This window comes from Eumetopias jubatus, unplaced genomic scaffold, assembly GCF_037043125.1.
Source record: "Eumetopias jubatus isolate StellerSeaLion01/CBP00866 unplaced genomic scaffold, mEumJub1_p1.0 scaffold_15, whole genome shotgun sequence".
NCBI classification, from domain to species: Eukaryota; Metazoa; Chordata; class Mammalia; order Carnivora; family Otariidae; genus Eumetopias; species Eumetopias jubatus.
In genome coordinates, this window is record NW_028274821.1 from 82,463,257 (window position 1) to 82,483,975 (window position 20,719).

The window sequence follows — 20,719 nt, forward strand, 5'->3', positions numbered from 1 at the left end:
CTAGGTGCCAGGACTCTAGGATATGGGCGGGTGATGCCTCCCAGAGGCAGGAGATGCACTGACACCAAGGAACCTTCCTCCCAAAGCAGGCTGGTTTGGGGGATTGGTCAAGCCGCCCCATCTTCAAAGCCAACACCTGAGTGGGCTCCCCCTCATATCTCCATGGCCTCCACAGGACAGGCAGGTCCCCACTACGGTCCCTACTGACCCCAAGTACTCGGGAACCCAGAGAATTTCTACAGCAGGAGCGGGGAGAGGGGAAGGGCGTCCGGTGTGTTTCATGCTCTGGACAGAGAGCCTCACACCCGGAGTAAGAGATCTAGAGAGAGTCAGAAAGTGTGTGCGACACTCGGAGAAAGAGGAGAGAGAAGAGGGAGAGAGACACGGGGGGGGGGGGGGTGAGGGGGGGAGACCGACCCCGGGAGCCTGAGCAAGGAGGTAGAGGACGCAGGATACCGGCGCGAGGAGGGGGTAGGGCGGACCCCGTGGCCGGCAATCAGGCCGGCAGGAGGCAGGTGGCCCGGGGCAGACAATGGCGCGGAGGAGTGCGGAACCTGGGACTAAATTTGGTGTTGCCTTTGCAGGGCGCGGGGCCGCCCGTTCATCTCGATGCAAAGGAGAGACGAAATGAATATGCAGCGCGGGCTGTAATTGGGCCGCCGCGGCCGCCGCCGCCGCCGCCGCACTATAATTTTCCAAACAGGATCTTGCAATCAGGGCCTTATTCATTAGCGCATAAACAATTTTGTTTCTCGGCACTCGAGCCTGTCAATCACGCCGAGAGGGAACATCTTGGCCGGAGGCGCGGGCCCCCGCGCGCGCTCCCACGCGCGCCCCCTTGAGCGCCGCCAAGTGGCTTTATGCCCGGAGGCCGTGGGGTGCTGGGATGGAGGGGCGCGGGAGCACGCTGCGGGGGTCCCTGGGCCGGGGAAGATGGGGAGTGCGCGGCGGGAGAGAGTGTGAGTTTGGGGAGCCCAGCCCTCCGGGTTCAAATCTCGCCTCTGACGTCTTCTGGCTCCGTCCTTGGGCAACCCCCCCCTCCTCCTCCCCACCCTCTGTTTGCCCTCTGGGAGATGCGCTAAGTGCACTCACCCTGCAGCACGAGAGGGGCATCGGCAGAAAGGATGCCTAGTGCTTAGGATGCTGGGGCTGGGGGGAGCTGGGGGTGCTGGAGCATGGAGGGGGGTGCTTGGGGAGGGGCCCATCTAGTTTCTTTTATTAAAGGGGGCATGGGCCCCCCACAGAAGTCTCCTCATTGCCCCGACCCCAAACAGAATGGGCTCTGTGACACCACCAGGTGTGTCTATGAGGTTCTCCAAAGAGCCAGGCACAGCCCTGGGCTCACCCATAAAGGGACATGCATGCATGCGTGAACTTGCGTGCTTGCTGGCAGCAGGGTTTGCCCCGGGCACCTAGGATTCTGCATCAGCGTGTGACTCTCGAAGGGCTTTGTGCCTGTGTGGTTGTGTTTGTGTATGTCCTGTGACGCTGTGTGTGTACGCGTGTACGAGTCCATCTGTAGATACACCTGTGTGAGTGGGGTGGGCTGTGATTGTGTGTTCGGTTTCTTGGCTCCCCACGAGACCACGATGCAGAGTGTGGCTGCCGGGTGATGGCTGGATGACAGGTACTGAGTGAGGGAAGGCTGTGTGAGCAGGACTATGTGACTGTGTGCGTGTGTGGGGGGGGTGATTCTGTCTGTCTCTGGATGTGGGGCTAGACCATGTATTTGGGTGGCCCAAGCACTGGGGAGCTGTTTCTTTCAGGACAGATGACAGCTTCTGTTCTCCCCACTTCCTTCCTGGCCACCCCTCCATCAGCCCCACTCCCTGCAGAGTCAGCCAGGATGCCCAGGCTGAGGAGAATAGCTTTTGCTCTACTGGCAGGCTCTGTGCAGTTGGGGGGGGGGGGGGAGCAGGGCAGGTCACCTACCCAGCCCCCTCCAATGCTTCCCTCAGACAGTTCTGAGACTCAGCCCCTGCTGCCTGCTCCATCAGGAGAACCCCAAGGCCTCCAGAATTTCAGATCCAAATGTTCTAATCAGCTCCGCTTTACGTAAATAGCACGTTAGGGCTGGACAGGCCCATTGTATTGATGGGGAAACAGAGGTCCGGGACACTAAACAGGAAAGAGACTTCCCTCGGGCCCCCCAGCAAGTTGGGAGCAGAGCCAGGATTTGAAGTGTCTGACCCCAAAGCAGGGGACAGGGTCCTGACTTCTTCAGACACAAACACAAATACACACACATGTGCCCACACACACGCACACCCACACCTCCCAGACCAAGCCTCAGGGCTGGCCCAGAGTGGGAGCCGTCCCACTCCCTCCCACTTAGCACCCCCACCCCCTCCTCCTCCTCTTCTGCAGTGCCCCACCCCCACCCCCTATACAATCCCTGCTCCGCACAGAGACAAAGAATTTGAGGATGTGCCGGCAGCCAACTGACAGGCCATCAGTCTCTGCCCAGACACCCTCTTCACAGCTCTAGACCCAGCCCGGATGCCACCCCACCCGCTGGTCACCCCCAGCACCAGGCCAGGAAGGGAGGTGGCCAGGGAAGGGGCTGCAGGGGAAGGCACGGAGTCCGGAAGGCCAGAGGAACAGTCTTCAACCTGTGAATCCGGCCGTGCCTGGCCCGGAGGCCTCCCTGCTCCTGCGTGTCTTGCTGCATGGCTGGCTGGCTGGCCCCGGCCCACAAGGGACCCAGGCCGCCCATGAAGCAGCTGCCCTGAGCGACTCCTGGAGGACAGCCGTAGCACCTCAGCACGCTGGGCGGAGGCCAGAGGCAATGACTTTGGACGAGGAGGCCAAGGTGTAAAGCCCAGCTCTGCTACCTCCTGGCCAGGCAACCTCAGGCAACTGGCCAGACCTTCCTGTGCCTCAGTTTCCTCATCTGTAAAGAAGGGCTGTTTAACTTCCTCAGCACCCACTTGGCACTTGGTGCTTAGTAAAATCTAGGAGGACAGAAAGCTCAAAGGAAGAGACCCCTTGGGCCAGAGTTAGTCCTGGAGCCCAGAACCCAGACACCATTGAGCTCGCACTCATGAGGAAGCCCTGCCAGGCTCCCAGCTCAACTGGATCAGGGTTTCAAAGCCAAAGTCACAGGAGTTTGTCTTTCGTGAAAAATGGTCCCTTTCCAAGCCCTGACTGACCCTTCTTATGAACAATGTGTTTTGGGGCCAACGGGTGGCCTCAGCCTGGGTGGTCAGCTACCTACTCATTTATGGAAGCAGAACCCAAAGCCTGGAGGGTCAAAGTCTCTTCCCCACGGTCACCAGCTGGTAAAAAAAAAAAAAAAAAAGAGTTGTCAGGACTTGATCCCATGTCTTCGAGCACCAAGAACAGTGCTTGTGCCATCTCTGCTCCCAGCCCTCTGCTGCCTTCCAGTTGGGACACCCAGGCTGGCCCCAGTCCAGTCTCTGGAGCTGCCAGGTCAGCACTGGTGACCAATCACTGTCCCTTCTGCAGGGTCCCTGGACTGAATATGATTCAGGAAGAAGGTGGCCTAAATGCAGGAGCATCAGGAACTGCTGGTTTCAAGGCCCTGGGGTCACCGCTCAGGCAGCTGGGAGAAAGGAGGTTGAGGAGGAGGGGAGGAAGCTTGTCCCCAGGGAGGTGTAAAGTCCAGAGGCAGGGGTTTCCTTGAGGAAAGGCCTCTGCAGATGCCTTCTGTACCCCACTCCTCCCTCCTGCGGGCTTTACTTACTTCTAGGCTTTACTTACTTCTAGGCAACATGGGGCAGGGGAAGGGCTCAGAGGGTTAGCAGCTGAGTGACCTCCAGAAAGGCCCTCTGCTTCTCCGAGCATCAGCTTCCCCATCTAGGAGACGGGGAAATATTCGTCTAATTGCCTTATTCTGGCCCTAGAACCTACCACAGTGCCTTACACATAGTAAGTGCCCAACCAAAGGCTGTCACATGACTTAGCAAGTGACAGGGCTGAACCCAAAGAAAGCAGCAGAAAAGGGCTGGGGCTGACCCAGGCGTTCCCTTCCCCAATCCCCGCCCCAACCCGCTGGTGTCCCTGAGGTGCCTCTCCGGACCCAGCCCCACCCAGGACCTCATTAGCAGGGGGTGAGCTCCACAGCCCAGATAGCTGTGCCGTCCAGCGCAGTAGCCACGGGCCACATATGGCTCCTGGGCACTGACACGTGGCTAGTCCACGTTGAGGTCTGCTGTAAGCGTGGAATACACACTCGCTTTCAGACTCTGCACCAGAAAAAGAATGTCAAATATCTCAGGCATCATTTTTAAACTGATAACCTGTTGAAGGGATGGAATTGTCACCACAATGGGAGAAGTAAACTGCTTTTTTTTTAAGATTTTATTTATTGACAGAGACACAGTGAGAGAGGGAACAGAAGCAGGGGGAGTGGGAGAGGGAGAAGCGGGCTTCCCGCTGAGCAGGGAGCCCAATGTGGGGCTCGATCCCAAGACCCCGGAAGGCAGACACTTAACGACTGAGCCACCCAGATGCCCGTAAACTGTGCTCTTAAACTAGCTTCACCTGCCTCTTTTTACTTTTTACTTTTGTGTTACTAGAATGTTTAAAATGATGTAGGTGGCTTGCATCTGTGGCCTATGTTATGTTTCTATCGCCAAGCAGTGGTCTAGAAGATGCCACAGACCCCAGCCCCAGAGGAGTCAGGGGAAGACCCTGGACATTCAGCTATGGTGACCCTAAGGCTCCCCCCCACCCGCCCCAGGGCACTCAGGCCCACTGCACGGCTCGTGGGGTCTACCTCAGTTTCCCCATCTGACCCTCCAGTCCTTCATAGTCCCAGCATCCTGTAGCCCACCTGGAATCACCCCACGGCCTCATTCATGGACTAGAAAGCACCTGTATGGGGCCATACCCGCCAACTCAGAGGGGGCCTCACGCACATGTCCACCAACTGACCAACTCAACCTTCATCCAACCAACCACTTTACCTTGTACGTGTCTCTCAGGCCCTACACCTCTCTCCATCCCTTCTGCCACACTTACCCAGGATTCATTCATCCATCCATCCATTCATCCATCCATCCATCCATCCATCCATCCGGCAAGTATTTACTGAAAACCATGTACCAGACACTCATTTTGGTGCTTGATATACATCAGTGAACAAAGCAGACAAATCCCTCTGCTCCTAGTGGGGAAGACAGATAACAAGCAATAGATATTATAAATATGTGTTAGAAAGTATAAATGCTAATTTTAAAAAATAGAGCCATTAAGTAAGGAAGCTCGGTCTCCACCCTGGTCCCCCTGCCTTCATTCTCCTGCCTTTGACTAATCCTGCATGGGCTGCTGGTGGGATCTCAGGTCCTACCATGCTACCTCCCTGCCTCCAAGCCCACTCTGGCTCCCCAGTGCCTCCAGCTGAAGGTCCATGCTCCTCAGCCTGGCATGCAGAGCCCCAGGTAATCTGACCCCACCCCACTTCGTTCTGCCCAGCTGCACCCTGACTGCTCTCAAGCGCCTCCCTGTTGTTCCCTCTGCCAAGACTCCTGTTCTCTCACTGGTTCCCATCCCTAGAAGATCTGCTCACTGTCAGGAAGGTTTGCACCCAGTCCCAAGTGGATCTCTGCATCATAGGCCCATGTGTATGCTCGCTCCAGCTACATGCTTGCTGCTGCCATAGCTCACTCACGTGTGTGTGTGGATTCTGTGCTGCCACAGACCCGTGCGTCCTCCCCCTCAGAGAGGCTGAACCAGTGCAGGGGCTGCCCAGGTATGTCTTCCCTTCCCAAAGCCTCAGCGGGAACAGCGCTGCATTCAGGAAGTCGCCATGGCAACCGCCTGGCCCTGGTGCCATCTCCTGCAATCAGCGCTGGGACCCAGCCACCCGCTGGGCTTCCTGGAGATTTGTTCCCCATGGTGGGGGGCTGGGGGGGCTCCTAACCCACCCCCTCCTCTCTTCGTCCTCCCCTCCCTGCCCCCAGCATAGCATGGCAGAGCTGCCAGGCCGGGACAGCAGAGTATTTGGGAGAGGGCTCTCTCGGACTGGAACCAGGGACTGGAGTTCTGGTCTCTTATAAGCCCCTGGTACCTTATGTGGCCTTGGAGAGATCCTTCCTTTCTCTGCACCTGTTTCCTTACCTGTGAGATGCCTTCCTCACAGGTTGCTGTGGGGTCTGGGGCAATGATGTGGCACAAATTAGGTGCTCAACTAATGCTATTATCAAAATGAAAGGTCTACAACAACCCCTCACCCTTACAGGGCTTCAGAGGGCTTCCTATCTGTTGCTTCACAGAAGCCCTTGAGAAGAATATTTAACGTCAGTTTAACAGAAGAGGAGCCTGAGGTCCAAGAGGTGGAGAGAAGGCTCAAAGTCTCTGGCCCCTGCTGGCTGGGGCAGGTCAGGAATGCTGGGGAGCCCAGGAGAAAAGCTCTCTGGGAGGGATAGGGCTTGGGTCCATCTTTTCTCTGCTAGCATAAAAACAGGCAACTCTGCCTCCCTTCTATTCCCTGACAAGAGTCTGACTCTCATCTCCTGGGCTGGAGCTGCGGAGTAAAGCGGGGCTTCTCTGATCCCAGGGCCCTCCTCAAGTACAAAGAGCCTCGGATTGGGAGGCAGGAGGCCCGGGTTCCAGTCCTGACTGGTGCTGTGACCTCAGGAGGGGGAATCCTGTGCCATCCATCTCGTGGCTTCACTGAACTAGCAGGTGCAGCAGGTGACCCCAAGGGCACATGCCACTCATACAGGCTGTGTTTCCATTCTGTGTCCAGACCATCTCATGGTACATACAACCCTGGGCAACAGGGACCTGCGAGTTTGCCAAATGCCAGGTACAGACCTCTGCCACCAATGGCTGGGCCTGGCTCCCCACTCTCTTGGGGAGTCAGGAAACAGAACAGCACCTTTGTTCTCCCAGCTCCCCCAGAGCTTTGATTGCTGAACTCGGACACTGCAGTGTCTGTTTCTCCACCTCACTCCAACTGCTGCCAGAAACATCCCCCAAGTGAGGGGAGAGGCGCCACATGCTTGCCATGTGCCTGATGCCCCTGTTGTGCCTGTGACCCTGTTTAACTGCCACAACCACTCTGCAAATGATGTCTTCCTGTGTGCATCTCACAGTGTGAAAACAAAGGCTCAGAGAGGTGGAGTGACTTGCTCAAGATCACACAGCCAAGATGGGACAGAAGTGGTATTGGAACCCAGGCTGATTCCAGAGCCCAAGGGAAAGAATCATCCTTGATTTCTGCTTTGCCTGGTCACCTTGTTCCACCCTCAGTGAGAGCTCTGTCCCCTGAACTCCTCTCCCTCCTCTTTCTGAGGCCCCAGGTGCCACCCACGGCACTCCTTCCCCTCATCCAGGCAGAAAGATGCTTAGACTCAGAATTCCAGAGCATCAGAGGTGAAAGTGCCCTTTGAATTGACCCAGACCGGCCCTAGCTCACCAATTCTGCCTCCATACAGATAAGGAAACTGAGGCCCTATACGGCAGAGCCGGTGCTGGAGAATTAAAGGTGCAGCTTCCCATCCTGCATGGGGCATGGTGGGAGGCGAGTCCCAACCCATAGGATGCAAGGGGCTGTGGACCTCAGAAAGAGGGGCTTCAGGAGCGCTCTGGAGATGCCTCCAAGGGCAGGCAGGTCTGCTGGTCCGGGCTGCCAGGGCTTGGTGTGGACTGGCAGAGAGGTGCAGGAGCAGACCAGACACCAGGGTGGGGGTTGGGTGGCCCGGCTGAGCAGGGGAGGGGGGTCAGGCAGCCTTGGCCCGGCTCCCGTCTCCAGCCGCAGGGCCAGCGTGTGAGGCGGAGCTGAAACATTCAAGCAGCTTCCTCTCCTTGGTTGGGAGTGATGTCGCCCATTTCCTGGATGTCCAAGAACCGGCTTCAAACAATAGTGCTGTCAGGAAGCCAGGAAGGGGCTGCTGCCCTGGGCCTAGGCCTGCCCCATCCCTCCCCACCTCCTGAGACCTGGCCAGGCTGTCCCTTACGCTTATCTCTTTGAGTCTGCTGTCTCACTCTGTCCCCAGCCGGCCGGGTTTCTGTGGGCAGGCCACCTGACTTCCCTGGGCCTCAGCTCCCATCAGAAACTTGGGGAGCATATCCTTACCCAGCAGAACCCACACATCAGTCAGAGGATGTAGTAACAACAGTAGTAGTAACCAGCACTACCACACACGGAGGGCACGGGAGGAGATGCTCAGCACGTAGGAGGCGCTTGAAAAATGTGACTTGGACTCTGAATCATGGAAATTGTCAACTCACATTTTTCAAGCCTACTACGTGCCGAGCATTTCCACATGCACGTGGGATGTGTATCGTGGGTTAAGACTGGTAAAGACTGACAGTTTGAGAGTCAGACAAAATCGGGTTTGAATCCTAGTGCTGTCATTTAGGAGCTGTGTGACCTGGGACAATGACATGGTCTCTCTGAGCTTCAGTTTCTTCTAAAATAAAGCAAAACAGGGGGCGCCTGGGTGGCTCGGTTGGTTAAGCGACTGCCTTCGGCTCAGGTCCTGATCCTGGAGTCCCGGGATGGAGTCCCGCATCAGGCTCCCTGCTCAGTGGGGAGTCTGCTTCTCCCTCTGACCCTCCCCCCTCTCATGTGCTCTCTCTCTCTCATTCTCGCTCTCTCAAATAAATAAATCTTTAAAAAAAATTAAATAAAATAAAGCAAAACAGGAAAAACAAGAATGCCTATTTGATGGCATCCTTATGAAGAATGAATGGGCCAATAAATGTAAAATATTTGGTGCAGTGCCTGACAAAGAGCAGGCACCCAATAAATGTTAGCTGTTGTTACAACTGTTTCCTCAATAGGCCTCCACAGCGCCCCCCCATACCTTTGCTCACATGGTCCCCTATCTGCAAACCCCTCCCCCACCACTGCCCACACATCCAGCTCTGCACAACCTTCTCCCATCTGGCTGCAGCCCCACAGGTAGCTCAGGGTGGGCAAGTCAGAAGTCCAGACTCAGTTCTAATTTTGCGATTATCAGAGCCCTTCCCATCTGTGGGCCTCAGTTTCCCTATTTGTAAAGTAAAGGGAATTTACTGGTGCTTAAGGTCCTGCCAGTTCTCATGCTCCATGAGACAGACCAGTACCCAACTCGATTCCTGGCACTGGACTTGGCAAGGAGAGGGAGGCCAGATCTGGCACGAGACGGTGTCTGCATCCCCAGTCCACCAGCAGGCTGGAACCCTCCCCAAAAGCTGAGAGCCACTCAACTGGTTCAAGCTGTCTCCAGGCTTGGGAGCTGGGTGGGTACTTTTGTCGAGGAACATGGCCTTTTCATTAGCGCCATTGTCCACCAATTAGCCCAAAGCTGACTCACAGGGAACACAGTGCCGGGGGCTGCCATTCAGGCGGGTATCGTGTCCTGCTTCTCTAGAAAACCTAGGCTCCACTGCCGGTCCAGCTTGCCTCACAACCCCACTGTGGGTGCACCTGTCACCTTAAAAGGGTCACGTTCATTGTACACCTACGTGGTACCAGACGATGTACACTCATCTTGTTACTGAATCAGCAAAACCAGCCTGGAAGGGAAGCACTGTGGCTGTCCTCAGTTCTCAGGGGAGGACACTAAACCTCAAAGACATAAGGTGTGTTTCTCCATCCCGCAGAGGCGTGAAGCACTTCATTAGGCACCAGCCAGAGCAGCCTCCCGGACCCTGTTTGCCAAGGAAGCCTAGGGCTCTGTGGTCTTGGGCAAGTCACCTCCCTTCCCCTCTCCTCCCCTCTTCCTCGTCCTACCTCCATCTCTAGTCACTCCCCAACTCCTAACTCAAAGCTCCATGCGGAGCAATGACCCCAGGTTTTGGAGCCAATCAGGGTTTCAATTTTGCTTCTGCCAGAGAGAAAATACACATGGCTTCTGGTTTGGGGAAGCTCAAGTCAAGAAAGGGATGTAGACCAGTAGGCAGAGCATTACCATGTAATGACACATAAGGGAGTCGGATCTCCTAGAAATCTCCCCAAGGCAACGCAGAGAACCATCTGAGGCCTTTGCCCAGCTGCCCATGATCGCACGGTATGGTTCTGTTGCAAGTCATGCAATTGCTTTGCCCCCACTGCCCAACATTTAGGTTGTTTCTCTCTCTCTCTGTCCATTTTTTACAAATAATGCTGTGATGAACATTCATGTACGTATCTTAAGACGCTTGAATCAGCACTTCTGTCGTATACATTTTTACAAATGTGGAATGCTACACATACTTTGTGTTTTGGCAGATGGAGCAAATTGTCCTCCCAACATAACGTATTAATGAATCCATTTATGCTCCCGCCCCCAGGCTAGGAGAACAGCCACCCCCCCACACACACGCATCTGGGTCAATACTTTTCAGGGTTTGGCTGAACTAATAAAATGGCATCTCACTATGGCTTTAAACTGCATTGTTCTGACTACTCCTGAGGTTAATCATCTTTTCCTAAGTTTATTGGCCATTCTGATGTTCTCTTCTGCATACTGCCTGCTCATAGCTTTTGTAGGTGACTCTATTAGGATGTCTGCCTCCCAACCACACTGCCTTGGTTCTGTCTCAGGTTATCCCACTGCTGGCCTTTTGGCTTCCAATGTCCAGTCCCCTCTCATATTCCGGGTGCTGCTGCCTGCTCCCCCAGGTGACCCTCCCCACTCCAGCCCTCCACACTGCCCCAGCCTCCAGTGTCAGCCAGTCCGAATCCACAAGGGCAGAGTGCTTCAGATTGGACTTGGCAATCAGAAGGCAGTCCAAATAGGGGATGGTCTCCAAAGGTTCCTCCCTTAACTCTTAAGTGCAAAGCCTTCATAATAATCCTCTGAACAAACTCAGCCAAAATAACAAGAAAGTTAAAGAAAACAATTTCTAAATAGATGATAAAACTCCCTTAACCTCTTCCACATCATGTCATTTAAATGCCACTGTGGGTGATTTTTTTAAAACAAAGCCTGAAATGCCCTTCTAATTTTAGTGAAATTTCCAGAATGAATTGCTCAGGCGATTAGATCTAATCAATAAAACTCCACCATCTCCCCCAACAAGTTGACTAGCAGAGAAACGTTTCACATAACTCTTGGCAAGGAAAAGAGCCTGGATACCATCTTAGTCCAATACTTCACTTTACAGCTAAAGAAATTGACTCAGAGGGAAAAGTGTTTTGCCAAAGCCACACAACAAGGTAAGAGATGGAACTGGGAACAGGACCCCCTCACCACCCTCAACTGTGCCCTCTGCCCATCACACTGATAGAGAAGAAAAGCTGCCAAAGGTTTTACTTGAAAGTTCATGGGGCTGACTTCACCACTGGGAACCTCAGATCCTTGGAACCCAGCAACACAATGGTGCTGCATGGTCAACAGACAATCAGAATGAATGAATGAATGGATGGATGGATGAATGAATAAAGCCTGTACATCAAACTACTGTCACATCACCTAATACCGTAGTTTCAGATGGCAAATGGAAGAAACATTATCATCCATTTTAGCTTCAACTCTTCCACCAGAGCAGCAGAATTGATTAAAACAAGGCTTCCAGAAAGGGCATGCCTGCTTAATTTGCATTCAACCCTCAAATTAAAGGAATACCAGCATGCAATTATATTTCTTATTACCATAGCCTAATCTGACCTTTTATGCATTCTCCCTTCAGTTCACAGACAGCATTTTTACTGAGACTGTGACAGAGATTTCTGTGCTCTTTTTGAAAGAAAAGGGGGGGTGGGGGGCAAAAAACCTGAGGGTTTCCTTCTTTCTCCAATGGTGCTAAATCGTTACAGTAGAAACCAGAGCCTCTCTTTGAAAAGAAAACACTCTCATGTTTATTCTACACAAAGGGATACACATTTATGGGTTACTAAGCTACTCCCATTGGAGAGGCCAATGGCTGAATAACATTCATCCAGCAAAGTTATCAAGCATTGAATATCCACCAGCCACCATGACACGAAGTAGATGCTGTGGAAAATAGGATGCAATTCTTGCTCACAAGGAGTACAACAGCTGTAATGGTCAAGATGCTCTTGAACGTGGAGGAAGGGAAGGTGTGGTTCACTCTGGGGGTAGTTGAGGGATGTTTCACAACGGAGACAAATTCGAGTTGCATCTTGAGGGAAGGGCTCACCAAGAAGAGGTGAGGGAGAACTTTGGGGCAGAGGGCGCACATGAGGAAGGGCGCAGGTGTCCGAAATGGCGGAGAGCAGGGTCCAGTACGGATCGAGTTGGGGGGAACAGCGGTGGGGGAGGAAGCTGCAGGTATCTCGGTCAGACTCTGGAGAGAGCCTGGATTCAGATCCAGACAGCCCAACTCTAGATCCCTTGTGCTCAACCTGCATGTTATACTGTGTCATGGGAACAAAGGGGCAGGAAAGACCACTTCGGGCTGTAGGAAGGGGACACTTCCTGGGGAAAATAGCATCCGTGTTTGCCTTGAGAGATGGGTAGACTTTCAAGAGGCAGAGATGGGGGAGGGTTGTTTCCCAGCAAGTGGATGGCAGCATCAGTGATGATTTGGAAACCAGAGAACACTACTGAGGAATGGCATTTGGGAGACTGTAGGGCACATGATAAGGAGAAGATAATGGTGGGGAGATGGGCTAGGCTAAGGCCAGATCATGGAGTGTCAGAATGCCAGTAAGGATTCGGGTTCTAGTCAACAGCCACTCGGGAGCCACTGAAGGTTTTGGAGCAGCAGAGGTACATGCAGCAAGTCAGATGATGGACTGGAGGGCGAGGGGGCGGTAGGAGACCCATTCGGAAGTAATGTCGACCATCCAGGCAAGGGGAACAAAAACAAGCTAGGACAGTGACAGGGAGATGGAAGTGAAAGTAACAAATGTGAGAGATTATGGAGGGAACTCAAAAGGGCTGCGTGTTGGACTGGAACATGGAGAGGAGTGAGCAGGAGTCAAAAGGTGCATCTCATGTTTGACTCTGGAAGGATGGAGACACCATTCACTCAGATAGGGATGACAGGAACAGGCTGGGCAGAGGAAAAGGGGCAGATAAACTTCCTTTGGAAATGGGAGGAATTAGTCTCATTATTCTCAAGCTGAACCAGCAGTAAAATTTTCTTATTATTTGAAGCCCTGCTCAGAGATCCTTCACACTAACTGCTTTCAAGTTGTTCTGGGACCTTTTACCTACTGAAATTGAGAGACACGTTTGTTCTGAGAGACTGGGGGATTCTATCTTTACTTAAGACTCTTTGGTCCTAGAAGGCTATGATGTGGTGTTATTCCATCAAGAATACAGGAAAGCCAAACGTTAGTTTCTTTGTTCAAGGAATTCAAAGCAACGTGGGGAGGGAGAAAGGCAAGAACTTCTGTCCAACTTGGGCAAAAGTTAAAACATCCTACAATTGAATTTGCAGCCATTAACAGCTCAGGACTTGTTGCTCTGATTCTAAAAAGGTGAATTAACAATCAGGGAGGACCTGGTGCTAGACAATGCAGCAAGATAGATTCATTAGCTATAGATCCTCCACTCAGAAAGAGGGTGTGCTTTCATCCCTTGTTAACCAAAGTGTGGTCCACGGACCAGCAGCATCAGCACCAACAAGAAGCTTACTAGCAATCTCAGGACCTACTCCAGACCAGATGAACCAGAATCTCCATTTTAAGAAGACCTCATGTGACTGACTTATATGCAGTGGTATATACTAAGAGTATGGACTTTGGAACCAGATGCAGCTGGGTTTAAATCTCAGCTTAGCCACTTCCTACTTAGTAGCGCTTAACCTGGATCTGCTTCATGTGTACAGCCAATGACCCTATCCCCTGGTTGGACCTTAGAATAACCTTGAGAGCTTTCCAAAACTCCAGGCCCTGGTCAAACTGCAGACTAATTAAATCAGAATCTCCGGGGGCAGGAACCAGACATGGGTGTTTGAAGGTCTCCGGGTGACTTGAACGTGCATCCAAGGCTGAGAACCACTGACTTCGAAGAGCAAGCGTGGCAACTGGAGCCAGTCTTCGTCTGCACCCCATTATCAGCTATTTCTCATGAGGACTGGGGCTCCTCCACCTCTCGCTAAGCTAGAGTTCCTTTGTGAAATGGACATGACAAATAGAAACTCTTTCAAAAGCTGAGCACTGAGAGTTGACACATGTGAAGCACTTGGCACGATGCATCATGCTCAGTGAATATTTATTACTCATGCAGGTCCCAGCTTCTTTTGCAGAATCTAGGAAGCAACACATAGCTTGAGGTGTCACAAAAATGCCAGTCTGTGAACATGCTCATACTTTCCCCACCAGGGGGGACTCCCAACTACCGGGCCACCAACAGGTTAATAGATGTCGCCTTAGCTGTTTTTAAATTTCAAGATTCTATTCTTTTTCTACATTAAATTCAAGAATGAGGCAAAGGCAGCCGAACTTTTGCAGAACAGGTGAGAGTGAGGTTCACCCAAAGTGTTCCCAACCTTGGGGCAGGACTAGGGTGGGGAAGGGGCCAGGCCGAACACACAGAGCTTTGTCTTTGAACTGTGCTGACACTTTGGGCGACAGGCCCTATACCTCCTCTAATGCCTCCCAGCACTCTCCCTGCCTGGAAATCTCTAGAGTGGGAGTTAGAAAGGCCTCTGGAAAGGCTTACAGGACAACTCTGCTTTTTAGAGCGGCACAAAGGGAAACCAAGGCCCAGGGAGCTGCTAAGGACTTATGCAGGGCCATGTGCAATTGAAGGCCACCAGCAGAAGGGTGTAGAGCGACCCAGTCAGATGTAGAGGAAATAGCCTGGTAGTGAAAAAGGAACTGAATGAAAGGGAAAATAACCACATAATAGTGCTTTGAACCAGAGCTTTATAAATACTTGTGGCTTTAACCTGCCCAGGAGGTAGATAAGCATGTTGCCTTTAGTTTGTCCTCAAATTCAACCTCTCACAAGAGGTTAAGGAACACACCCAAGGTTGGAATTGACACTCAGACCTCCCGACTTCCTGGCTTTGGAGCTGGAAGCTCAGCCTCCACCTCCCTTGTCTATCAGGAAAAACATCTGGGTTATAATGCTTGAGGATGGGATATCAAGGGGAAGTGGTGGAAGTTTGGTTCTTTAAGAAACTTTGAGCAAGACTGCCGAACACCCAGCCAGGAGGCCCCTCCCATGGCCTGAGTCACAAGGCTCAAACATTTCTTCCCTTCTCCTATCTTGGACGCTTCCCTTGTACGATCTTTAGGGAAAGCTATTTGTCTGAGATATTGGATGGGGAGAGAGGTAAGACTTCCAAATGCGTGAACACAGACAGGTAAGAGGGCCTTCCCTTTACACAGACATTTCTGCCTGATCAAACGTGGCTCCCTGTTAGTAGGTGAACGCCTACTTAAAGCGAAGAGAGAGGAACAGGCAGGACCACAAGAAGAACAAGCAAAGGGAAGTCATCTTTAAAGGCCAAAAGGTTATATAAAACATAATAAAATACAACTGTTTCCTTTAAAATTTTTAATGGCCAGGAAATGGTATAGAATAACTGCCAAGTCACATAAATTAACTTTTTTGTTAAGTTTGTGATCCCGGAAAGAACACTCTATCAGTCGATGCAAACTGCATGGGAATTTCATCAGTGGGTGTCTGGGCATGTGACTGAGTGTGGGCCATGGACCCATCTTTACATGGTCCAGAAAAAAAGGCGACTGCCATGTTTGGCAGGCTTCAGCTCTCCTTCTATCTCAGGGTTGGGCTCTGGTCTTGCTCTTGAGTGATAGGGATTCTCCGGTAAAGGTCGATCTGTTTTCACTTTGGTGACCTGTGGGGGGGGCGGGGAGGACAGAAGCAAGGCTGAGGTCAGGTGGAACAGTCTGAGACCAAGAACACACCGCCCAGCGTTTCCTCTCTGCTCCTGCTGCCCCAACTACCCCTCTTTTTTCAAGCCCCAGTAAACCACATTTAGACTCATTTGACCTTTGAACAAATATTCAAGAAAGCTTTCTTTGGGGGCATTCCACGTGGTGTAAGTTAGGGATACAGTAGGGAACAAGATACACACTGTCCTCAAGGGGTTCACAGTCTACTGAGGGAGCCACACACGAAAATCAACCAAGACTTCCCAACCAAATTATCACAACTGAGGCATGAACGAAGTGCTGGGACTTAGGATTCAGAGCAAGGACTCTGCACATGTAACCCATCCTGAAGGCCAGGGGCTGGACGATTTCAGAGGGGGTAACCTTTAGCTTCATCTTAAAGGATGCCCATGAGCCAGGCAGGAAGATTAGCAGGAGAAAGACATTCCAAGTAAACAGTACATGTGAACACAGAGGCGTATCTTTAGAATGGCCAAAGCAAAGATTGCTTGAATAGTGGTGGGAAATGAAGCACTAAACAAGCACTTGTTAGAAACGATACTGAGCACCTTATTCCATTTCATTTTCACACTCCCATGAGATCATTTTGCAGAGGTTCCCCGTGGCCACCTGCCTAATAGTGGGAAAACTAGTACTCAAAGCTGGATCTGCCTACTACTCCAAAGTCTGTGATTTTAAATAACACACTACACTGGTAGTCAGGGCCAGATGATGAAGGGTACTGAATGACGTGTGAAGTGTTTGATTTTTAATCCAATGGTAATAGGTGCCACTGAAGCAGGGAAGCAATTCAAGCATGTCTGCAGGGTGGAAGGTACAGAAGCTAGATTAGAGAAGGGCAGGACCAGAACTGGGAGAGCCAAGCCAAGAGGCCTGGCAAGATGGTGTAGCACTACACGATGGTAACAGGGAGAGAGATGGAAGGTGGTCACATCCACATCAGCTCTGATGGTCACAAAATCTCCACCAGAAACCCAGCAGAAATTGTTCTCACTTTAAAGATGAGGAAACATGCAGACAAATGGAAAGACAAGGCCACAGTTATTAACAGTGTTGTTATGTAGTGGTCTGATCTTCAAGCCACTCCATGTGATATGACTGATTAGTCTTCCCATATGCATAAATCCAAAAAAGATTTACTGTGAATGGAGCTTTCAGGAACACAATAGCACAATTATTACTATAGCCACGCCATGAGGCATTATTATCTGTAGTTCACAGGTGAGGACCAGCGAGGCTAACCTGTCCATGATAAAGATACACACTACATGTCAGAGCTGGAGCTGGGACCCAAGTCTTCTGTCTAAAGGTCCAGAGTCGTCGTTTGTTCTTAGAATAGTATTCTCATCTCTCCGCCACAGAGATCATTAATGGTTCCTTATTGCTTAAAAGAGTTACTCCAAATGCCTCCAGCTGGCATGGTGGCTCCTTTCAGGAATTCAAGGTATGTATGATATAAATCTAGAAAAATGTTTCTCAAACTTAAAGCAATGAACAGACCCCTTAAAAGGACAAATTATTGTGGGAAGAACAAGAAAACAACTTCCTCTTCTGTACCATACCAAAAGAGAAAAGGAGGAGAAGCATGTGGTCAAACTAATTGCTAGGTACACAACCTTGGGCAACCTACTCAACCCTCAATTCCCCATCTCTCCAATAGAGCTATAAGCTCACAGTGCAATTAGGATACTACACGGTCAGGTGCCCGATATACAGCAGGGGCTCCATAAGTTATTTTCAATGTTAACCTTGCCAGGATGGTGGAATTATGGGTGAGAGAGAGCAACAGCCTAGGAAGGTTGGAAACGTCAAAGGACATTGACACTGAAGCTGAGGGCAGGAGAGTGAGTAGAAACTGGCCAGGGGCACAGGGGGGGGAAGGGAAACCTGGTAGAAGCAGAATGCAGCTAAAATTTAGGCCTTATCCAGCTGGTCGTCACCTTTCTAAAAAAAGATTGGATTCTGATTTTAAGTATGACTAAAACTGATAATCCTCTTAAAGAAATAAGCTTCTGAAAAGAGGACAATATTTTGTAGGTTTTTAAAAACGTAAACACAAAAATTCAGGAATCTATATACTTTCTTAACAGCATGATTTGTTAATTCTCCTTTGATCAGAGACAGAAATGAGAAAAGGTTGTTTTCATTAGTGAATGTGTGGGTCCCACCACTTTCCAACACAGAGTTATCAACAATTTAAAGTGATTTATTTGTTCAGGGCAGCAAAAGAAGACATCTGAAGATAATCAAGCTGGACAAAAAAAAAAAAAAACCAACAAAATTGCTAAGTCATTCATCTACTACTGACATCCAGCTTAAGATCCAACTCTCCATAGATACTATATAAAGGGAAGGGAACAAAGGTTAACTACGGACCTATGCACTAGACATTAGGCTGCAGGTTCACAGAGGCTCTCTAGCTTAATCCTCACAGAAAACTAGGGATGAATTCTGGTCCTGTTTTGTACATGTGGTAGGAGAGGAAATAGCAATTTGCTCAGGATCCCATAGTGATTCAGTAATACTATCTTCTTCCATTCAAACCTGAGTTTTCCCTCCACACCTTGACACCTATCTGTCCCAGAGGCAATGGATGACAATGAGGCTCAAGAAGCAGGGGTAGGTCAGGGGCGCCTGGGTGGTGCAGTCAGTTAAGTGTCTGACTCTTGATTTCGGCTCAGGTCATGATCTCAGAGTCGTGAGATTGAACCCTGAGTGAGAATCGTGAGATTCTCTTCTCCCTCTGCTCCACACCCCGCCCCTCTCTAAAGAAAAAAAAAAAAAAAAAGGCAGCAGCAGGGTAGGTCAGCTCACAAAGGACCTTGTAAGTCAGAATACTGCCAACAAGAGCAAGCCCCTGAAAAGTTTTAAAAAGAAAGTGACATTTATTTTCCATATAGATTATGCCTATAGTGAAGATGTAATTATAATCCTAAATTCTTCAATTTCAGGTGATACAAGGTCTTCTAAAATCTGAACTGAACCACCCTCCCCTCCCAGACATTCACATAGCCTAAGTTAAGAACTCCTGTTCAAGATGTGGGGACAGTGAGAGGACTCAAAAACTAATCCAGGAAATGCTTACCTACAGGAATTGATGATTGTATAAAGGGAGAAAGAGTGGGACATGAAGGAAAAAAGACATTCAGGTTTCTGACGTTTCAAGAGATGGTGGTGTCATGACTGAGACAGGAAATATAGGACAAAGAGTAGGAAAACATGCTTTTTAAACTACAGGGATATACTTTTAAAAATCTTAGGTACTGATAAATCTGGCCTGAAGAAGCTGGCATACCCCCGATCCTATTTCCTCTCTGAATCCCAGGGCAAGTTCAATGCTTTCAACTGCCAGTGACCCCCCAACACTGTGCTTATCCTCATCTACTCCCTTTTATTCTCCAATTAGCTAATTAAACAAAAACAAACCTGCACAGGCTGGAAGATCTATTTAAAGGAGTATTTCTATTAAATAAACTCCCTTCTGGATTGTGTATAATCACTCCCTCATTAACCTGTTTGGTAAATACAGGTTTCTCCCATCATAACTGTACTCACAGAAGACCCTTTTCTGACCACCTCCTGCCCTTACCCACCCCTTAGTGAGAAGGCGAGACCCCCCAGGAGGAGACTTTTTACCTTGGACAGCTGCCCCAGGTCAGGTCGCACCCAGCCCAGTTTGTCCAGCACACACTCGTCAAACTTAGCCTGCTGTTTGCGACAGCGACGAAATAGCTGCAGGCTGGAATAATCAATGCAGGTCCAATAGTCTGTAAAAGGCTCCGCACAGTGAAGCTTTATCTGCCTGCAAGAGAAGGCAGTGTTAGGGGAGCTCCTTGCAAAATAATGAAAAACAGACAAGTGCGGAAAAGTAAGTATAGACCACAAATACGTAGCCTTGCTTTCTGGAAGGCAGAAGTGTCGATGCTCTGACCTCACTTACAAAACAACTTGGCGATCTTCAGATTGAGAACCAGTAAGTAGCAAAAGATTTCTGACGAAGAAGACCTAATTTCTTTATGCAGCAAAACTAAATGAGTTGAAATGCAAAAAGATCGCGGTCTAAGGCACGTATATTTTCCATAGAACACTCCTCACTTAGGGCCTATCTATTCTTTCCTTTAGATCCTCACTTAGGGCCTATCTATTCTTTCCTTTAGATCCAATTCTAGATTATCAGTTTAGCCAACCTGGAAGAGGCAGCATAATCTGAGATGGGCATGTTGACAAAAGTCAGAGGTGACAGACAATGGCAAAGGAAGAGACAATTATAAAAGGCAAATATACAAACTAACATGCGGAAGATCCTGGGGTCATTCAGTGCAGAGACAAACTACCCTATGCTCCTCAGAGTTCAAAGTCCTCACTCTATTAATGCTCTGAACAAAAACAGATTAATCTGTCGTTAAGAAAGTTAAATTATATTTGGTGTTCTCTGTTAAGAAGCAAGGTAGCATGTAATTCATTTTGTGACCACCAAAAATGGTTAAAGAAAAAGTAACTTTTGTGTGTAAGAGATAAGCCTCAATTATTTTGCAAAATTCCCCTTCTCTAACCATTCAACCTTGCTGGAAATCCAATAAATGCCAATTCAAGGAAGAATAAAATACCATTACTTAATGTAAAAGACATACATGAGGCACTGGAAGAAATGCATAGCACCCTCCTTCCCCCAATGGACTCATGATTAGGAAGTGCTTACTTGCCACACTCTTAAGAATCTAGCTACACTCAACATGGGAATCTTACTTCACACAGCTCAGGAAGAACCTCCGAGATGGGATGGAGGAACTACACAGTGAAAAATCTGCTTTCCGTTCCTGCTGGGTTTCCCTCCTAGGAAGCAACCAATGTTCCCAGCTTCTTATGTACCCTTCTGGGGATTCTAGAGTAATCTGTGGGTGGCAGGGTGTGCACAGGAAGGAAGGAGGACCAGCAAAGCCCTACGGAGCTTTTCAGAATTGCCTCCAGTCTCACTAACCAGGATGTCCATGCTACACA

At 50.1% G+C, this 20,719-nt stretch overlaps 1 protein-coding gene across 3 annotated transcripts in view; it reads right to left on the reverse strand.

The window, feature by feature from the left end:
• The window catches only part of NDUFA8 (NADH:ubiquinone oxidoreductase subunit A8), a 39,370-nt gene that overhangs the window by 10,169 nt on the left and 8,482 nt on the right, over nt 1-20,719 (reverse strand). The window contains exons 3-4 of one of the 3 annotated variants that reach the window (XM_088019262.1): nt 19,358-19,523; nt 4,728-5,131 (exon numbers count right to left, since the gene is read on the reverse strand). In XM_088019262.1, the coding sequence (XP_087875388.1) occupies nt 5,078-5,131; nt 19,358-19,523 (220 nt within the window). In that variant the 3' untranslated portion in view covers nt 4,728-5,077. Of the gene's footprint in view, nt 1-4,727; nt 5,132-15,350; nt 15,664-19,357; nt 19,524-20,719 lie in introns of those variants that run through there. The other 2 variants (XM_028107856.2, XM_088019261.1) reach the window with 2 other exon arrangements.